The sequence below is a fragment of the Chenopodium quinoa genome, unplaced genomic scaffold, assembly GCF_001683475.1.
Source record: "Chenopodium quinoa cultivar QQ74 unplaced genomic scaffold, ASM168347v1, whole genome shotgun sequence".
Classification (NCBI taxonomy): Eukaryota; Viridiplantae; Streptophyta; class Magnoliopsida; order Caryophyllales; family Amaranthaceae; genus Chenopodium; species Chenopodium quinoa.
Window position 1 is genome coordinate 456,733 of NW_018744367.1, and position 14,563 is coordinate 471,295.

The following is a 14,563-nucleotide window of genomic DNA, read 5'->3' on the forward strand; positions in this document are numbered from 1 at the left end:
TATATATTATTATATATATATATATATTATATATATATATATATATATATATATATATAATATATATATATATATATATATATATATATATATATATATATATATATTTGTTAGAAGAGAAATGAGAATATTATTTTAAGGTGAAGGAATCAGGGCTTTACTTGAACTTATTTGGTGTAAACAAGGCAGACTTAAACATCAAAGGCCAACACAAGAAGAGCATATTACTCTCATGATTTGCGGCCTTATGATTTGATTGTTTAGTAGGTTACTAGGTTATGTACTAATCTTAAAGGCCTTAGTGGTTTAAATTATTCATATTAGCTTGTATATTGTAAAATTTTAATTATTCATGCAAATTTTATCTGATGAAAAAAATGACTAAATTAAAATCAAACATCATAATTTTTGTTAAATTAGAGGTATAGCATAAGTATTCAGTAGACTAAAAAAATATTAACTGGAATCAAACATCCACGATGCTGACACGGTTCAACAAAAAGACCTTGACCATCAAGCCATGGGCATGTATCATGTGAAATGAAACATGTAAATGTACCTTCTACATTTAAATGCCCCCATTCCCTCATTTGTCAAAGATATAAATGATTATAAATATCCCTCCTTCCCTTATACTTTGGTCCTCCAACATAATTTACCAAATATAGTCAAAAAAATATTTCCTTAACATTTACTTCTCACTTTCTTTCTAAAAAGAACAAAGACATGAAATCCTCACTTGGTGCCTACAAGTACTATAATATGTTGGTATTACTTATGTTAGTGTTGCTTACTACTGCCGCAGTTACTACTCATTCCAAACCAAAACATTGTAAGTTTTAACAAATAGCTAGAAAAAACAAATATGCTTAATTATGTGTAGTTGTAAAGCATTATAATGTATATTTTGTTATTCAAATTATACATAATTGTGTTACTAATGTTTTTATTTTGGCAGATATGTCAGCTAAATTACATAAAAGGACAGCCGTCAATGAGGATCAAAGTCACTCCAACCGAAAGGTGTGTTATTGTTATGAAATGAGACTATTATATGAGTGTTTTTTGCTTTTTTTAGCATCTTTTAATAATACTACATCTGTTAATTTTTAGTTGCAATAAAGGTGTATTATTTATGAGACATAAAAAATCTCTTTGTTGCAATTAAAAATTAATAGAGATAGTAAATCTTTTAAAATAAGGTTGGTAATAAGTTGCAATAATTTCATTTAGAGCTAGCTAGTGAAAAATTCACCCTTTGTTGGCATTATTCATCATGCAAATTACTTTGCTCGTGTACAAATGATAACAACATAGGCATTCCAATATTCATTTGATTTTTACAAGTTTAACTTTGTCAAAGAATGAATAGTACAATGATATATTCTCACACACCATAATAACCAATAATTAATTTTTTTTTTTTTCCTTTAACTATGGTCCAAGCATGCATTTTAATCTCGTAATTTGTAAATTTGTGGTTAACTCTATCTATGGAGTTAGGTTAACATATTTATATGTGTTCAACTTATTTTGATTTTTTTTTTTTTTTTTTTTTTTTTTTTTTTTTTTTTTTTATTGAAACCTGATTAAAATCTTACAAATAAGTTTTAAAAAGTTCAAGCAGAAATTCTAAAGTTAACAAAACAAATTCAATGGTGCATCGTTCACAAAGTTGATAGACCACAACTAAAAAACTAGCAACTCCCTGTTTTAAAATGGATTATTTCATTGAGCGGTTTGAGCTTGTATATGTCCGGAAAAAAAATATGAATAGAAAGATTAACAATGTGTTCTATATGCCTAATTTTCAACTTAACAATTACCTAATCTGAACTTATTTAAACTTATTCACCATTTTCTTAACTTTGCTTTATTGTGAATGTAAGGTGAATAGAACATTGTCTTATATTATCTTAAGGATTTTTATGCATGCTTTATAAAAGTTATTTATTTATTTAATTAATTATTTAATTATTTATTTAATTTTTATATTTTTTTTATGTTGCATATATAGGGGCTAGACAAAGAAGAGTTGGGGAGAGAAGTATACCCTATGGGGTCAAGTTTGCCAGATTGCTCACATGCTTGTGGAGTTTGTTCCCCATGCAAGAGGGTAATGGTTAGCTTCAGATGTGCTTCTGAGTCTTGCCCTATTGTTTACAGATGCATGTGCAACGGCAAATTTTTCCACGTCCCTTCTAACTGATCTACTCCATAGCTTCTTTCTTCCCAGTACTGTTTTAATGCTTTCATTTAACTATGCTTGTCAGAAAGTTCCCCAAAACAAAAAAAAAAAAAAAAAAAAAAAAAAATTAAAAAAAAAAATAACTTGAAAAATATGAGCTTATCATAGTTATTTTGAAGTAATATTATATATTTGTGTTTTATTAATGCTTTAACTAGGGTTGTACTTGTACTCATCATGTTTCTTGTTCATCAACTGAATTATTCCTGTTTTTATTGACATATTAAAGATAAGTGGTTGCTTATAAGACTAGGGTTGTGCTCGTTTCGAAACAAGAGCATAGTCGTTTAAAGTACGGTGCGCACAGTGCTCGACTCCTCCGAGACAGCACCGTGCAGCGATTGCGTACAGGGTAAGCAATTTAGACTAAACAACAAGAAGCTGCTTAAAGATTGCAGTCTTTCAGCAGTGGTGAAAGTGTAATAAATTCAGATGTCATGAATTCTCCCCATTTCATTTCTTTCCTTTCTTTTTCTATCATAAATAACCTGCTTGCCTTCTCCAGCATGTATATACATTTTTGTACAGAACTATCAACTATGCCAATAAATGAAGACGTATACATAATAAAGTTGAAAACCTACAAGAACAGAAACTGCATCCAAACATGTACCTAGTTACCTACTCATCTTCATTCTCCAATTCAAATCCCTCTGCGGCTAACAGACGGCGAATCTCTTTTTGCTTTTCCTCCTCAGCTTTCTTACGGCGCATCAAGTCTCGCTTCTTCAAAACAAGTGTATGCCTCCTAAGTGTAGTCTGAAAGTTTTCTACAGATGCCTTCTTTTCCTTTGCCAGGATCCTCTTCTCTTCTTCAGGATCAACCTGAAACTCATTATATTAGGTATAATTTCACAATACTAACAAGTCTCTGTAACTGCATATAAAAGATAAGGGTCCACTAAATGCTTGAATATATGACTGCAATAAAGAAGCCTCAATGGTTTCAAAGCAATAACCTTACCAATTTACCATCACATGTTTGAATAGTTTTTTAATACTCCATTCCTATATAATACAGAGTTAGCAAGATTTTCATATTTTAGGATGTCTTGAATAACTCAGTCATTTACTAAGTACATAATATTTAACTTTAAAACATTAACACATTACTTTATATACCCTTACCCAAGATTCCAATAAATAAAAATAAAAATAAATAAATAAAAAAAAAAAAGATCACAACACTACATATAAGTAAAAATTTAAATAGCACGAAAGAAATTATAGTTGTGGTATTCTAATTCACTTTCAAAACCTATTGTTTAGGAACGAAAGGCATACAAGCTAGATATATTACATATACTTACTAGATAGTAAGGCCTTGTTTAGTTCAACTTATTTGTACTTATTGTAGATAAAACAAGTTCAGATCAAAAAAAATAAGTTCAGATCATCGTTTTATATGCAATTTTTTATCGCTAAATATCTTTAATTTCGTAATGAAAAAAATTATGAAAATTACATATTAATAAAATACACATTATTACGAATCTAACAAAATCCCACTTGAATATATTTTTTCCTTACAAATTATCGTACACTTAAGGTCAAAGTTTGGTCAAATCAGACAATCAGATCAGATCAGATAAGCAAAAATAAGGTGAACTAAACGGCACCTAACAGTCAACCTTAATACTTTCTTTTTCCCTATCTATAATCTTGTTGCATGGCATATTTAAGCTAGAGTGTTTGACAATCTTAAAGATTGGATATGTCCTCTAATGCATGGCATATTAACTTCATAGGCTCTGGTGGAGTGGTGGAAAGAATTAAAAGAAAGTTTGTCTTTGGCGGAGGACAATAGAAATATCTTAAAGTCACTCTTACATTAATGTGTAATTAACTTATCTGAACTTCTGGACTTTAGCAACATCATCCTGCCAGGAGAAGACATAGGTAGTCTTTGACTGCAATTGAAAAGTAGGAAAAGTAAACAAAATACCTTTGATCGAGCACGTTGTCGTGCTCTCAAGTTCATTTCACGCTGCTGCTGCTCAGCCCATGCTGCAATTGCCATATCACCCCGCTGGTCAAATGCTTTTCGCTTTTTTATGAGCCACTCCATCCATGCTTCAGATGCCTATAGAAATTATAATATTGAATAAGTATATTTCCACTTTTCAAAAAAAAAAAAAAAAAGGTATCACGACAGAGAAAATAAGTATGACAACAGAATCTATTTATTTGAACGTAATAGAGTAACTCTCATTCAATAATTTAGTAAGCAAAATTTCACCTTCATAGGGTTCACTCGATTTTCCATGTCATAATTTCTCCTCTTCTCTCCATCAACAAGCAGCTCATAAGCTGCTTGAATTTTAATAAATCGGGTTTCAGCTGATTCACCTTCCTCAAGATTGCCTCTACCATCATAGACTACAAGAGATATAATGGATCAGACCATATTTTATAAGCACTCCTTTTAAAGAATTTACTAGCTGGGAAAGCAGCTACCCTTTGCAGAAATTTGACAATAGAAAATAAAATCAATATTTCAATATCATCGTGTCTCTAATCCATTCCAAGCGGATCCAATTACTCCTATATGCAAAAGTGGTGAAAGGTTATGATATTGAGACAATGACACGATGAATTTAAAAAGCAGTTTGCAGTTACACCAACAGTTGAGTAAATATTGATAAATTATGATATAGCCAAGGAATAGCAATATCACAAAAACAAGCTCAGGATTCAGATAAAGCAATAAGCCACCGGAAAAGAATACCTAAAATTCAACTTAGACAAACAGGGTATGAGTATGCATCGGCATCCACCTGCTAGTCTGCTACTTACCAAATACCAAATTTTTTCGTAATTTGTTCAAGTGCTGTATTGAAAGATGCAGTACTTATCTTATTATAAAAATTTTCACATTTCAAAACTAGCTGTTGGCAACAACTAAAACCATCTCATGGAAAATAAAGATGTTAGCACAACTTTTTGTTCAGTAAGCAACATCCAGTCATCCACCAGCTGAAAACGGTTTTACCTTTGCAAAGCATAAAAACTACATGTATGAACTTTTTTGTATGACAATTGTGCCTCAACTAGTAGTTTACAAATAATTTAACGGCTGAGACCTCTGCATTGCATTCAACAGCATAACCAAGTAAATGAATAGTTCTTCGTTGACACAACAATGAAACAAGCATCAAATTAAGAAAAAGAAAATCAAGGTAAGGACTAGAGAAACAAACCATCAGGGTGATAAAATTTGGCGAGGCGCCTATAAGCAACTTTTATTTGCTCTTCATCTGCATCCCTCTCTAGCTCTGTGACTCAAAGATAAGAACATAGCAATTAGACAATCAAACATTACACCACAAAATTAGAAACAAATAGTCAAATAAGAACAAGATGCCATCTCACATTATACGACATAAGTTTAACACATTCCTCACTATCTCCTAGATTTTCAAACATGAACTTCACTTCTTTTTTTTTCTCCAACCTTCATCACATACAGAGTACTTGCCACTAGCAAAAGTCTAAGACCTTGTTTGTTTCGCCTAAAATTCAATCACCGAAACTTAATTGGAGCATATATGAACTTACTGGAACTAATCAAAATTTATTTTAGCAGCAAACTGAACTTCACGAGCCTCTATTACATAACATATCCGAGCTTAACCGAAAAGTATAATGCCAATTCTATCCTACAAAGCAGCAATATATATCAAGCATCAATTTTTCGGAAACAAACAGTCCATGCCCGAATCAGCAGATAATCAATCTCCAAAAATACCTTTAACAATCTAACATAGCTATTAAATCAATCACAAATTACAATCAATCGATAAAAAATAAAAAAAAAAAGAAAGAAAAAATTCATTCAATCACAAAATGAAAGCATGTATGCTAGCTATCATAGTTAATTAAAGTCTCGGGGGTCATATCCTATCATCAAATTCCGTCTATATCATTGTCATTCGTGACTCTCTCTACACCGAAAGCAAAAATTACGAAACGAAAGAAATCGAATAAATGAAACACTCACCAAGAACATCGTAGGGAGATTTCTCGCCGGTCCAATTGGAAGCACGAGCAACATATCTCCGATGATTCAGACGCAACCATGGCTCACTCCGATAAAAGTCCGACGAATCGGAGGAAAGAGAAGGAAACGAACTTAAACTAGGTTTTGAAAAAGGAACCCTGGAAGATGATTTGGCGCCAAAAATATGAACCCTAATTCTGCAACAACATACAAAGGAAGAAACCACAGCATTTGGTCTGCAAATTGACCTCAAATGGCTCATAATTTCATCCAAAAATGCAAGCTCGAAGATAATCTTTGAATTTGATTACAAAAATTGGGGGAATTTGATTGAATTTAGGGATTTAGGAATTTGGGAATTAGGGATTTTGGTTGTTAAAGACGTGAAGTAAGAGGAAAATGGAGAAACTAACACTTCAGTGGGAAATTAACGGTATATATGAATTTTGAAGGTGAGTTGATTAACGGTGGATAGTTTGTATTTGTATATCTTTCATATTCGTAGATTCTGAATCTCACAATGTAGGTCCATTTTGTTGCAACCACAATTTTTTTTTCCATTTTATTCTTTGCTTTTAAGAAATAAATACCTTCATTCAAAAAAAATAAATAAACACCTATTGTATTTTATAGAGTTGATAAAAGTTGACACAATCACACCATACGCACGAAAAAATCAAGTTAGTGTTAAAGGCTTAAAACAATAGGTCAACATGACACGACACGAGACGTTTGCCAGCTCTAGTATTTTAGAATAATGGACATTTTAAATAAAAGACATTATAATGTTTAAGAATAAAATAATTTGAATTTTTTTATGAGCATGACTACACATAAGTATTTGAATGGAATTAATATTATAAACGAAGTTAATAAACTAACACATTGTAAACGGAGTACTAATATTGAGACAAAGATATGCGTAAGGAAAAGTGGAAACTTAACTTGATTACTGAAGTTTTAAAAAATGAAAGATAGAGCGGATAGAAACAAAATTTGAATAGTAACTTCACAAAAAGTGCCTACAAAATTTGAATTGTAATATTGTTCAAAAAATAAAATTATTGTAATAAAAAAAAAAGTGAGAATTTTTCCATATCCATATTTGATTAATCTATATTTACAATAATTTAACAAATTGTTCAATGTTCATCATTCTCTTATATAATCTTTTGTCTATAGGGTTTTTCTTTTAGTTTAACACCAAAAATATTTGTAATCCATGTAGTCATAGACACATGTTAGACAAACCGTTTTACTATATTCTTCTTCTTATCAATTTCTTTTTTTTTTTTTTTATATAATCCGGAACTTATAAAAAGACGAGAGATGATAGAGTAGATATAGACACATGAATACATCTCCCCAAATTAGTGAACTGAAGACTGTGTCAATATCTAGTAGCAAGTGCTATGGCTATGCTGCATAAGAAAGATTTTATTTAACCGATCCACCAGCATATGCTGACGAAGAACATAGAAGAAGATGTAATTATCATTTGACATAAAGTAATAACGATAAAAATTACAAATTTGCGCAATACACCTTGTTCATTGTCATCTAATAAATTTTCAGTAGCAAGTACCATTGCCCAACTCTCATTGATATTGATCGATTCTATACAGCAAGTAAAACAGCCCAACCTCAATGATCAATATCGCATCACTGTAAATCTGCCGGACCAACCCACCATAACTTTTCCTCATTCTAGACACGCCATAAACATATTTACAAGCTAAACGTTATTATAGAAACTCCACCACTTTTAGAGGAAAGAAAAAGGATGGAAGGAATAAGTGCTCTATTATAGATACATGTTGAACTGTGGACTGACGGATGCAGCCATTATCCATGTACAGTAACCAAGAAGCTGACTCCAGTAGGCTTCACTTTCACTAGCCTGGGTCACGAGGACGAGCAGCCCAAAGTGAACTGAGAGCACGGAGGCGACTGAAGTACTCCCCTAAGCCTGCTAATCCTCTGGCTGCTTGACGGGGATCAAGGATCCGGTACATCAGTTGTAGGGTTTGCTCACGCAGATGGTCAGCCTGTTTAATAAGAAATTTTGAGAAATTGGATTGACAAGACAAATTATGACAGGCATACAAATCAATATATAGACTAAAATTGAATAGGTTCTCTCATCCTGTTCCTTCTGCTACCTACTTCTAATGACAAGTTTTCTTTATCAATCTAAGTATCTTCCACCAATAGCAAAGTTACTTTACAGGTTGCAGCAATTAGGTATGAGCACACTTGAGGTCATTGGTTGACATGTAATAAATGATAGCTACTCAACCGCCTTTAGGCAGACCAAAACAGTTCATCCATGTTTCAAAATACTCCAAACTGGCTTCTACTTACCAATTTATGTTACCTGGGATTCTTCGTTCCACCCCAACTACTTGTGTTGGATCATCAACACCCTGACATGGCATAGATACTTGGCACTTCATTTTAGACCATGGAAATTTTCATAAAATAGTCGTGTCTGACACTTAGGCACACATCGCTGTTTTGACATGAGGTTCCCAATCATTATCATGTAACTATCCTCTCATCAAATAAATTTTTTTTCTTTTACAACTTTCATCAAGAAAACCTATTATAAACTAAGTATATATGGAGATATGGAAAGCAACTGCAACATTCTTGTTTTCCCCTGCTTCCCAAAAGAAGGTCCAAACTATCAAGTATTGTAGCTATTATAGTGAAGTGAGCAATCAGAATGTCAAAGCAAACAAAAGATAAGAAAATAACGCCACATGACAAGCAACTACATATTAAGATTTCATTGAATGATTAAGATGATGTCAAGAATGGGAGATGACATGCATTAGTGAATTACCTGGTTCACAAAGCCTTCTATAGCTTCTAACTTCTCCAATGCGGAGGCCATCTGAAAGCCGTACACTTCTACAGCCAACGGATCAGTGAACATGATCTCATTTAGAGTTTGCTGGAGTTTATCCACCCCTCTTGACAGGGCCTCCTCAGCTTGTCGGGATGCATATCGTAGTTTACTAATATCTTCCATTTGTTGATTGCTCAAGGGCTGAAGTTGTGGCATAAGAATCTGCAATAAGCCATACATTGAAATATTATAAACAACTTTAAGGACTTTGGTACCAAAACTGATTCAAATGAAGCAACTACATCAATTTGACACGCATCCAAAGAAAAACATATAAGTACTCACCCTGTCTCAAACTTTATCTACTTAAAATTCTACTCCATCCCATTTAATTACACTCTTACCTTATTAGGCAAAAAATTCTCTCTTTCTAATAATTTCTCTCTATCCACTTTTAATATTTTAGTTTGCATCTTGCATACAAATAGGAGTGCCAAAGCATAAGTGCAAGATAAAATTGAGACTGAGGGAGTATGTTTTATGAGTTAACAACATCAACTCAACACAAATTGCTCAAGTTGCAAGAAAACAAGGCAATATGAGTTAAGTTGGCACTTCATGTGATAGCAAGATGATTACAAATTACGCGACCAAGTTATTATCAGATATCCGATGAAGAATGCTAAAAATGTGAAGTCACTTGTAGGAGCATCCAATTTTCACTAGCAGGACATCAACGGAAATTTCTATATAAAAACACTCATCTTAGACAGAGGAAGATGACTCATAAGCTTAGAAAGTCACAGCCAGCAGCTATCAATGAAACAAAAAGCAACAACTAGCGTATATCCATCATTACAGGACGTTGGAACGTTAAGGATTAGACAAGAGGTTTTATTTTTATAATTTTATATACCCACAGAAAGAAGCATCCAAAGGATTTCAAACCTATGCATAGTTTATCTACCCTTCAAATTAGGACTCTTTCTGGTTTCAGCTTATATTTATATCTCCCCCAGCTCCACAGATGCATAACCTGCTATGGTATTAAAAGCTAAGACAAAGAAATAAAACAAGGAATTACATTTAGGAGATCAGATGGCCGGAATCCTCCAATCCAGAGAAAAAACCGCTCAACTGGTGTTCTCCACATGCCAGACAACAAGTAGAAAACATCAGCCTTTGCTGCATCTGCTTTAATCCGAAAGAGGCTGTAATAGTGATTCAAGCCACCTTCTACAAGGATTCGCAGCTCAACATCAGAAACATCAGCTTGTAGAGCATTTTCAAGTTCACAATTCTGCCGATTTTGTTCTTCAACCCAGTGTCCATATTCCATTTCAAATGTGGATAATCCTGCAGATGATAAGCAGTCAATGGCCTAAGAGATAGCAATATCAGCAGCTACTCACACTAAGTATCAATAAATCGGTAAATCAGAAACTGACATAACATCATATTAATGGTGCTATAGCTTTAGTGAGTAAATGAGCAAATCACAGTATCAAATTATACTACAAAAATAAATGCAGAGAAAGAAAATCGAATAAATTAAAACAGTATAGTAAATTGTATGGCAAAGAGATAGCAATAACTATGGATAAAAATCTGAACTCGTTGATAAACATGAAGGTTGAGTCAGATAATAAAATTGATGACAATGAAAGCATAGACGGAAAATATAGATGCCAATCAGTGAAGCCTGCAGCATGCAAACATATCATAAACTACAAAAAAACACAAACCTGTGCTGATATGTCCTGCAAATCCAAGATTAGCATGTAATGCAGCCCCAACATACGAGTTCTGTTACAGTCAATTCACCATTCCATTGATAAATCATATGAGCCTCACAATGTCCCGAGTAATTTCAGGTTTTGATGAAGATGAAAAAGAAATCCCACCTGTTGTTTAGTTTGCTGAATTTGTTGCTCTAACTGAGCAAGCTTCGAACGGCAACTTTCTAAATCCTGAACGTAAGCCTGTAAGAATGAAAGCATATTGGATTAACCCAGACAATTCAATAGTACATAGATTTATAAGCTGCTTCCTCAATTTGCAGACCTATGTACCTTTTTTCTCATGCGGCTTTTCCTTGCAGCTTCACGATTTTGTGCCAAACGCCTTTGAACCTGCAACCACGTGTTTTATTTCAGAATCTACAGCCCTGAACATTACAAGATTTTTGAACGAAGCAAGTGTACCTCAAACCAGAGATACGTTCTCGGATATATGAAAAACAAAGTTAGACAAGCAGGCTAAAATGGCATTGCCTAGAGTTGGAGTGGATACACTTTACTAAACCTCTTTGATGCTCAATGATAATGTTAAAATACATTAGATGGCATGCTATAACAATGTTACATCAGTTGTATATAACAATGTAGCATCAGTTTCTACCATCTTAACCCCTTCCCTCATTTCTTGTTTCTCTCCTTTTTTTTTTTTTTCTTTTCCCCTTTCTGGCTCCTTCTGGATCCTGACAATAACAATCAAGACTAATGTGACTACATAACCAGTCTCACTAGAAATTCAGAGCTAGAGGAGATGAAAAGGAAACAAACTAACTACAACTATTCATGCTAATCTTAAACTTCACCATGAACATTTAGGGTTCCCAACTTAAAATTGAGGACCTCTCACATACATGACACAAGAAACGGAAATCACATTATGATACCTTCTCAGAAAGTCTTGCTGCATCTTCAACACTTAAGGACGGTTCCATCATCTCAGGAGAAACATACTCATATTCAAACTGAGCACAGAAAAAAAAAAAAAAAAAAAAAAAGGATAAAAGCCCTGTAGAATAACTTGAAACAAGAATGCTTGGATTTGGCAACAGAAATAATCATTGACTTTCACCTTATTCTCATGTCCAGATTCCGCCTGTGTGCTTGAAGATGTACCTGCGCCGGAAGTCATCAACGCTTTTGAGGTATCCCTCCACATGCTCATTGCTTTAGGTAATTCGTATATTCCCATAGTTGCAGAGTTGGTAACTTGAATTGTGGTGGAGCTCATGATCTACAAAATAAGAAAGGAAACATAAATAGCCAACACAGAAAAAGCACTAAAGCCCAAGAAAACTAAGAAACTTGAATGACTAGACTCATAACTACAAGCAAAAATTGCAGAAAGGGTGAAAGGCTGCCAAAACATCAACTTTGGAGATCAATTATCTAGTGTGACAGGCAGTCACGGACCATGAAGACAAATTTAAAGACGCATCAGCTATGCACATGTAAATCATAACTTTTAAACTTAAGGATTTCAAAAACCATAATGCCCTATGTAGTCAAAATTTTGTAATCATATTGAGAATACAAACTTGAGAAAAAATGTAACACTTTCCATCAATGGCCTGTTTATGAAAGTAATTCTTGAGGTATTGTCCGCACTTGAACATTACAAGTCCCTCTAATAAGTTCAGACAAAGAAATAGACTAAGACAATAAAGAAAAAAAGTTGTCTCGACAATGACTTCCCTTTATCTGCAAACTAAGAGAAAAAAGGTTCTGCAATGTTCTAAGGTGAACTATGACATCAGAAATATTTTTATGAAGAGGCCATGATTATGAGAATTTCTCTTTTCCAACAATAATTGGGGAGTATACACAAATAGTCCAGTGCCTTACACAGATGAAACCTGAAGACAACAAAGATTAAACATCCAAGCCTAATAAACAATTCTGCTTGAATATCTATGTACATAAGCATCACTGAGTGATTCAGCGATTATTAATCTATAATTGTAGAATCAAACCTCGCTCTTAATTCTTCCCATAGTTATAGCAAATTAGCAAGCACCTTATACATGATAGATAGATAACGAAAGATTTGGACTTATTTTTGACCAGCCATATTCAATTGCAAAACCATCAAGCCCCTTTCTTACACCACCAACACTCTTCTCAGCCCTCCCCCCTACAACAAATAAAAATCACTACTACTTCCACAAGACTTGATATTCTGAGCTTTCATATTGGATGTTTGAAGTTAACTGATCACTGTTACTACGATCAATCAATGCATAACACCACTAAAGGATTCTACTACTGACTACCATAAACACTCAAAAAAGATTTCATCAATTAGGACAAAACAAGTGAAACAGAGAAAGTGCTCCTAAGTTGATACCAACTCAGTCACACGACTAAAACGTAACAAGTCCGAGTAAGAACCGATCATTCAAATACTAACATATAGATGTTGTGATTTTGTAGATATCTTACTTCCCAACAATAATTCAATACTTCCTGAGCATATAAAATGTAAAAATATATGATTAAACACTAACACCAACTTCCAAATGTTGCCTAAACAGCAACCTAAGTTTCAGTAATAACACATACCAAAAACAATTTCATACAATAAACAAACCCCCTACAATCATAAACTTAATCAATCAATAAGCAAAGTTACCAAAATTTTCTACAACACACAAATATCTATTATAACAAACACAAAAGTCCAAAGTAATAATCTTAAACACAACCAATGAACAATATTTAGCAAAAACAATCAAAATAACACAAAGAATTAAATAAGTGTAAGAGAAAAATTCATCAAATACCTCAAATTCTCAGCAAGAAGCATAATCTATTCTGGGTTTTGCAAAGTAATTAAAAACAGATGAAAACCCCAGAATCTTAAGTGGGCAATCACAAGTACCCATTAGTTTGATAGGAAAAAACAAAGCAAAAGATGAAGCACCAAGTTGATATTTATAAAATCCAAAAAGCAAAAACATTTCTTAATAGAATTTTCAATAATTTTCTTGGTTTCCTTTTTGAGATAGCTTTATCTTTTTTGAAGTGGGTCGAATATGAATGAATGAATAACAGTGGAACAAGGGTAAAAAGGAGACGAATTAGGGTAGCCAGACTAAGCAAAGGGCGTCATATTCTTGGAAAAGTTGGACATGCTGAGTTGATTGTCTCCCTTGTAATAGGATTGTTGTGTTGTTAGTGCAATTGTGGTGAAGAATCAATCAAAGATACTTGCTTTCGAGTACTGGATTACTTATTGCCTAAGAATTTGTCAAAAGATGAATCTCAATGAATTCCCATTTTGAAGGAAATAGAATCCGTCTCGTGTCGACACACATTTACCAACTACGATTAGTTACTTATCGCATTAATTTATTGTGAGACATTATATATTTTTCTAAAAATTAGAAATATTTACCTTGTTTGTGGAGTATTGTTATTTTGTTCTTGAATACATTCAAAGTATATTTATTATGCTCACTATTTATTTTACTCTTGAAAAATAAAATTGAAAAATATGTGGCCTCGGGGATGCACCTAAGGTGTATCCACAAACAACTAAGAATTCATAATTCTATAGCATTGTATATATTTCCACTAACTTTTTATTTGTGATTATTTACGAAGTTCATTATCAAATATTTATTTTGTTTAGAAAGAGCATGTAAAATATGAAGTAATATAAGTGA

The 14,563-nt window shown here is 33.0% G+C and overlaps 3 protein-coding genes across 4 annotated transcripts; 1 reads left to right on the forward strand and 2 right to left on the reverse strand.

The window, feature by feature from the left end:
* The first annotated feature begins 371 nt into the window (after positions 1-371).
* On the forward strand, positions 372-2,555 carry LOC110696473 (protein EPIDERMAL PATTERNING FACTOR 2-like). Its single transcript, XM_021873761.1, has 3 exons — positions 372-832; positions 959-1,023; positions 2,018-2,555. Exons 1-3 carry the CDS (start codon positions 727-729, stop codon positions 2,207-2,209), a joined length of 363 nt encoding a protein of 120 aa, XP_021729453.1. The 5' UTR covers positions 372-726; the 3' UTR covers positions 2,210-2,555.
* Positions 2,556-2,681: 126 nt separating this feature from the next.
* Positions 2,682-6,761, reverse strand: LOC110696472 (chaperone protein dnaJ 11, chloroplastic-like). Its single transcript, XM_021873760.1, has 5 exons — positions 6,249-6,761; positions 5,449-5,523; positions 4,488-4,627; positions 4,194-4,331; positions 2,682-3,073 (listed from the first exon to the last, which is right to left on the reverse strand). The coding sequence occupies exons 1-5, from the start codon at positions 6,508-6,510 to the stop codon at positions 2,870-2,872; spliced, it is 819 nt and encodes a 272-aa protein (XP_021729452.1). The 5' UTR covers positions 6,511-6,761; the 3' UTR covers positions 2,682-2,869.
* Positions 6,762-7,669: 908 nt separating this feature from the next.
* On the reverse strand, positions 7,670-14,085 carry LOC110696474 (transcription factor TGA7-like). Of its 2 annotated transcripts, XM_021873762.1 has the most exons (9): positions 13,679-14,085; positions 11,968-12,129; positions 11,783-11,860; positions 11,175-11,234; positions 11,007-11,084; positions 10,848-10,908; positions 10,187-10,458; positions 9,097-9,324; positions 8,144-8,296 (listed from the first exon to the last, which is right to left on the reverse strand). In XM_021873762.1, the coding sequence occupies exons 2-9, from the start codon at positions 12,124-12,126 to the stop codon at positions 8,144-8,146; spliced, it is 1,089 nt and encodes a 362-aa protein (XP_021729454.1). In that variant the 5' UTR covers positions 12,127-12,129; positions 13,679-14,085. The 2 variants fall into 2 exon arrangements, with proteins under 2 accessions (XP_021729455.1, XP_021729454.1); XM_021873763.1 differs by lacking the exon at positions 13,679-14,085 and having other exon boundaries at positions 7,670-8,296; positions 11,968-12,126.
* Positions 14,086-14,563: the final 478 nt, after the last annotated feature.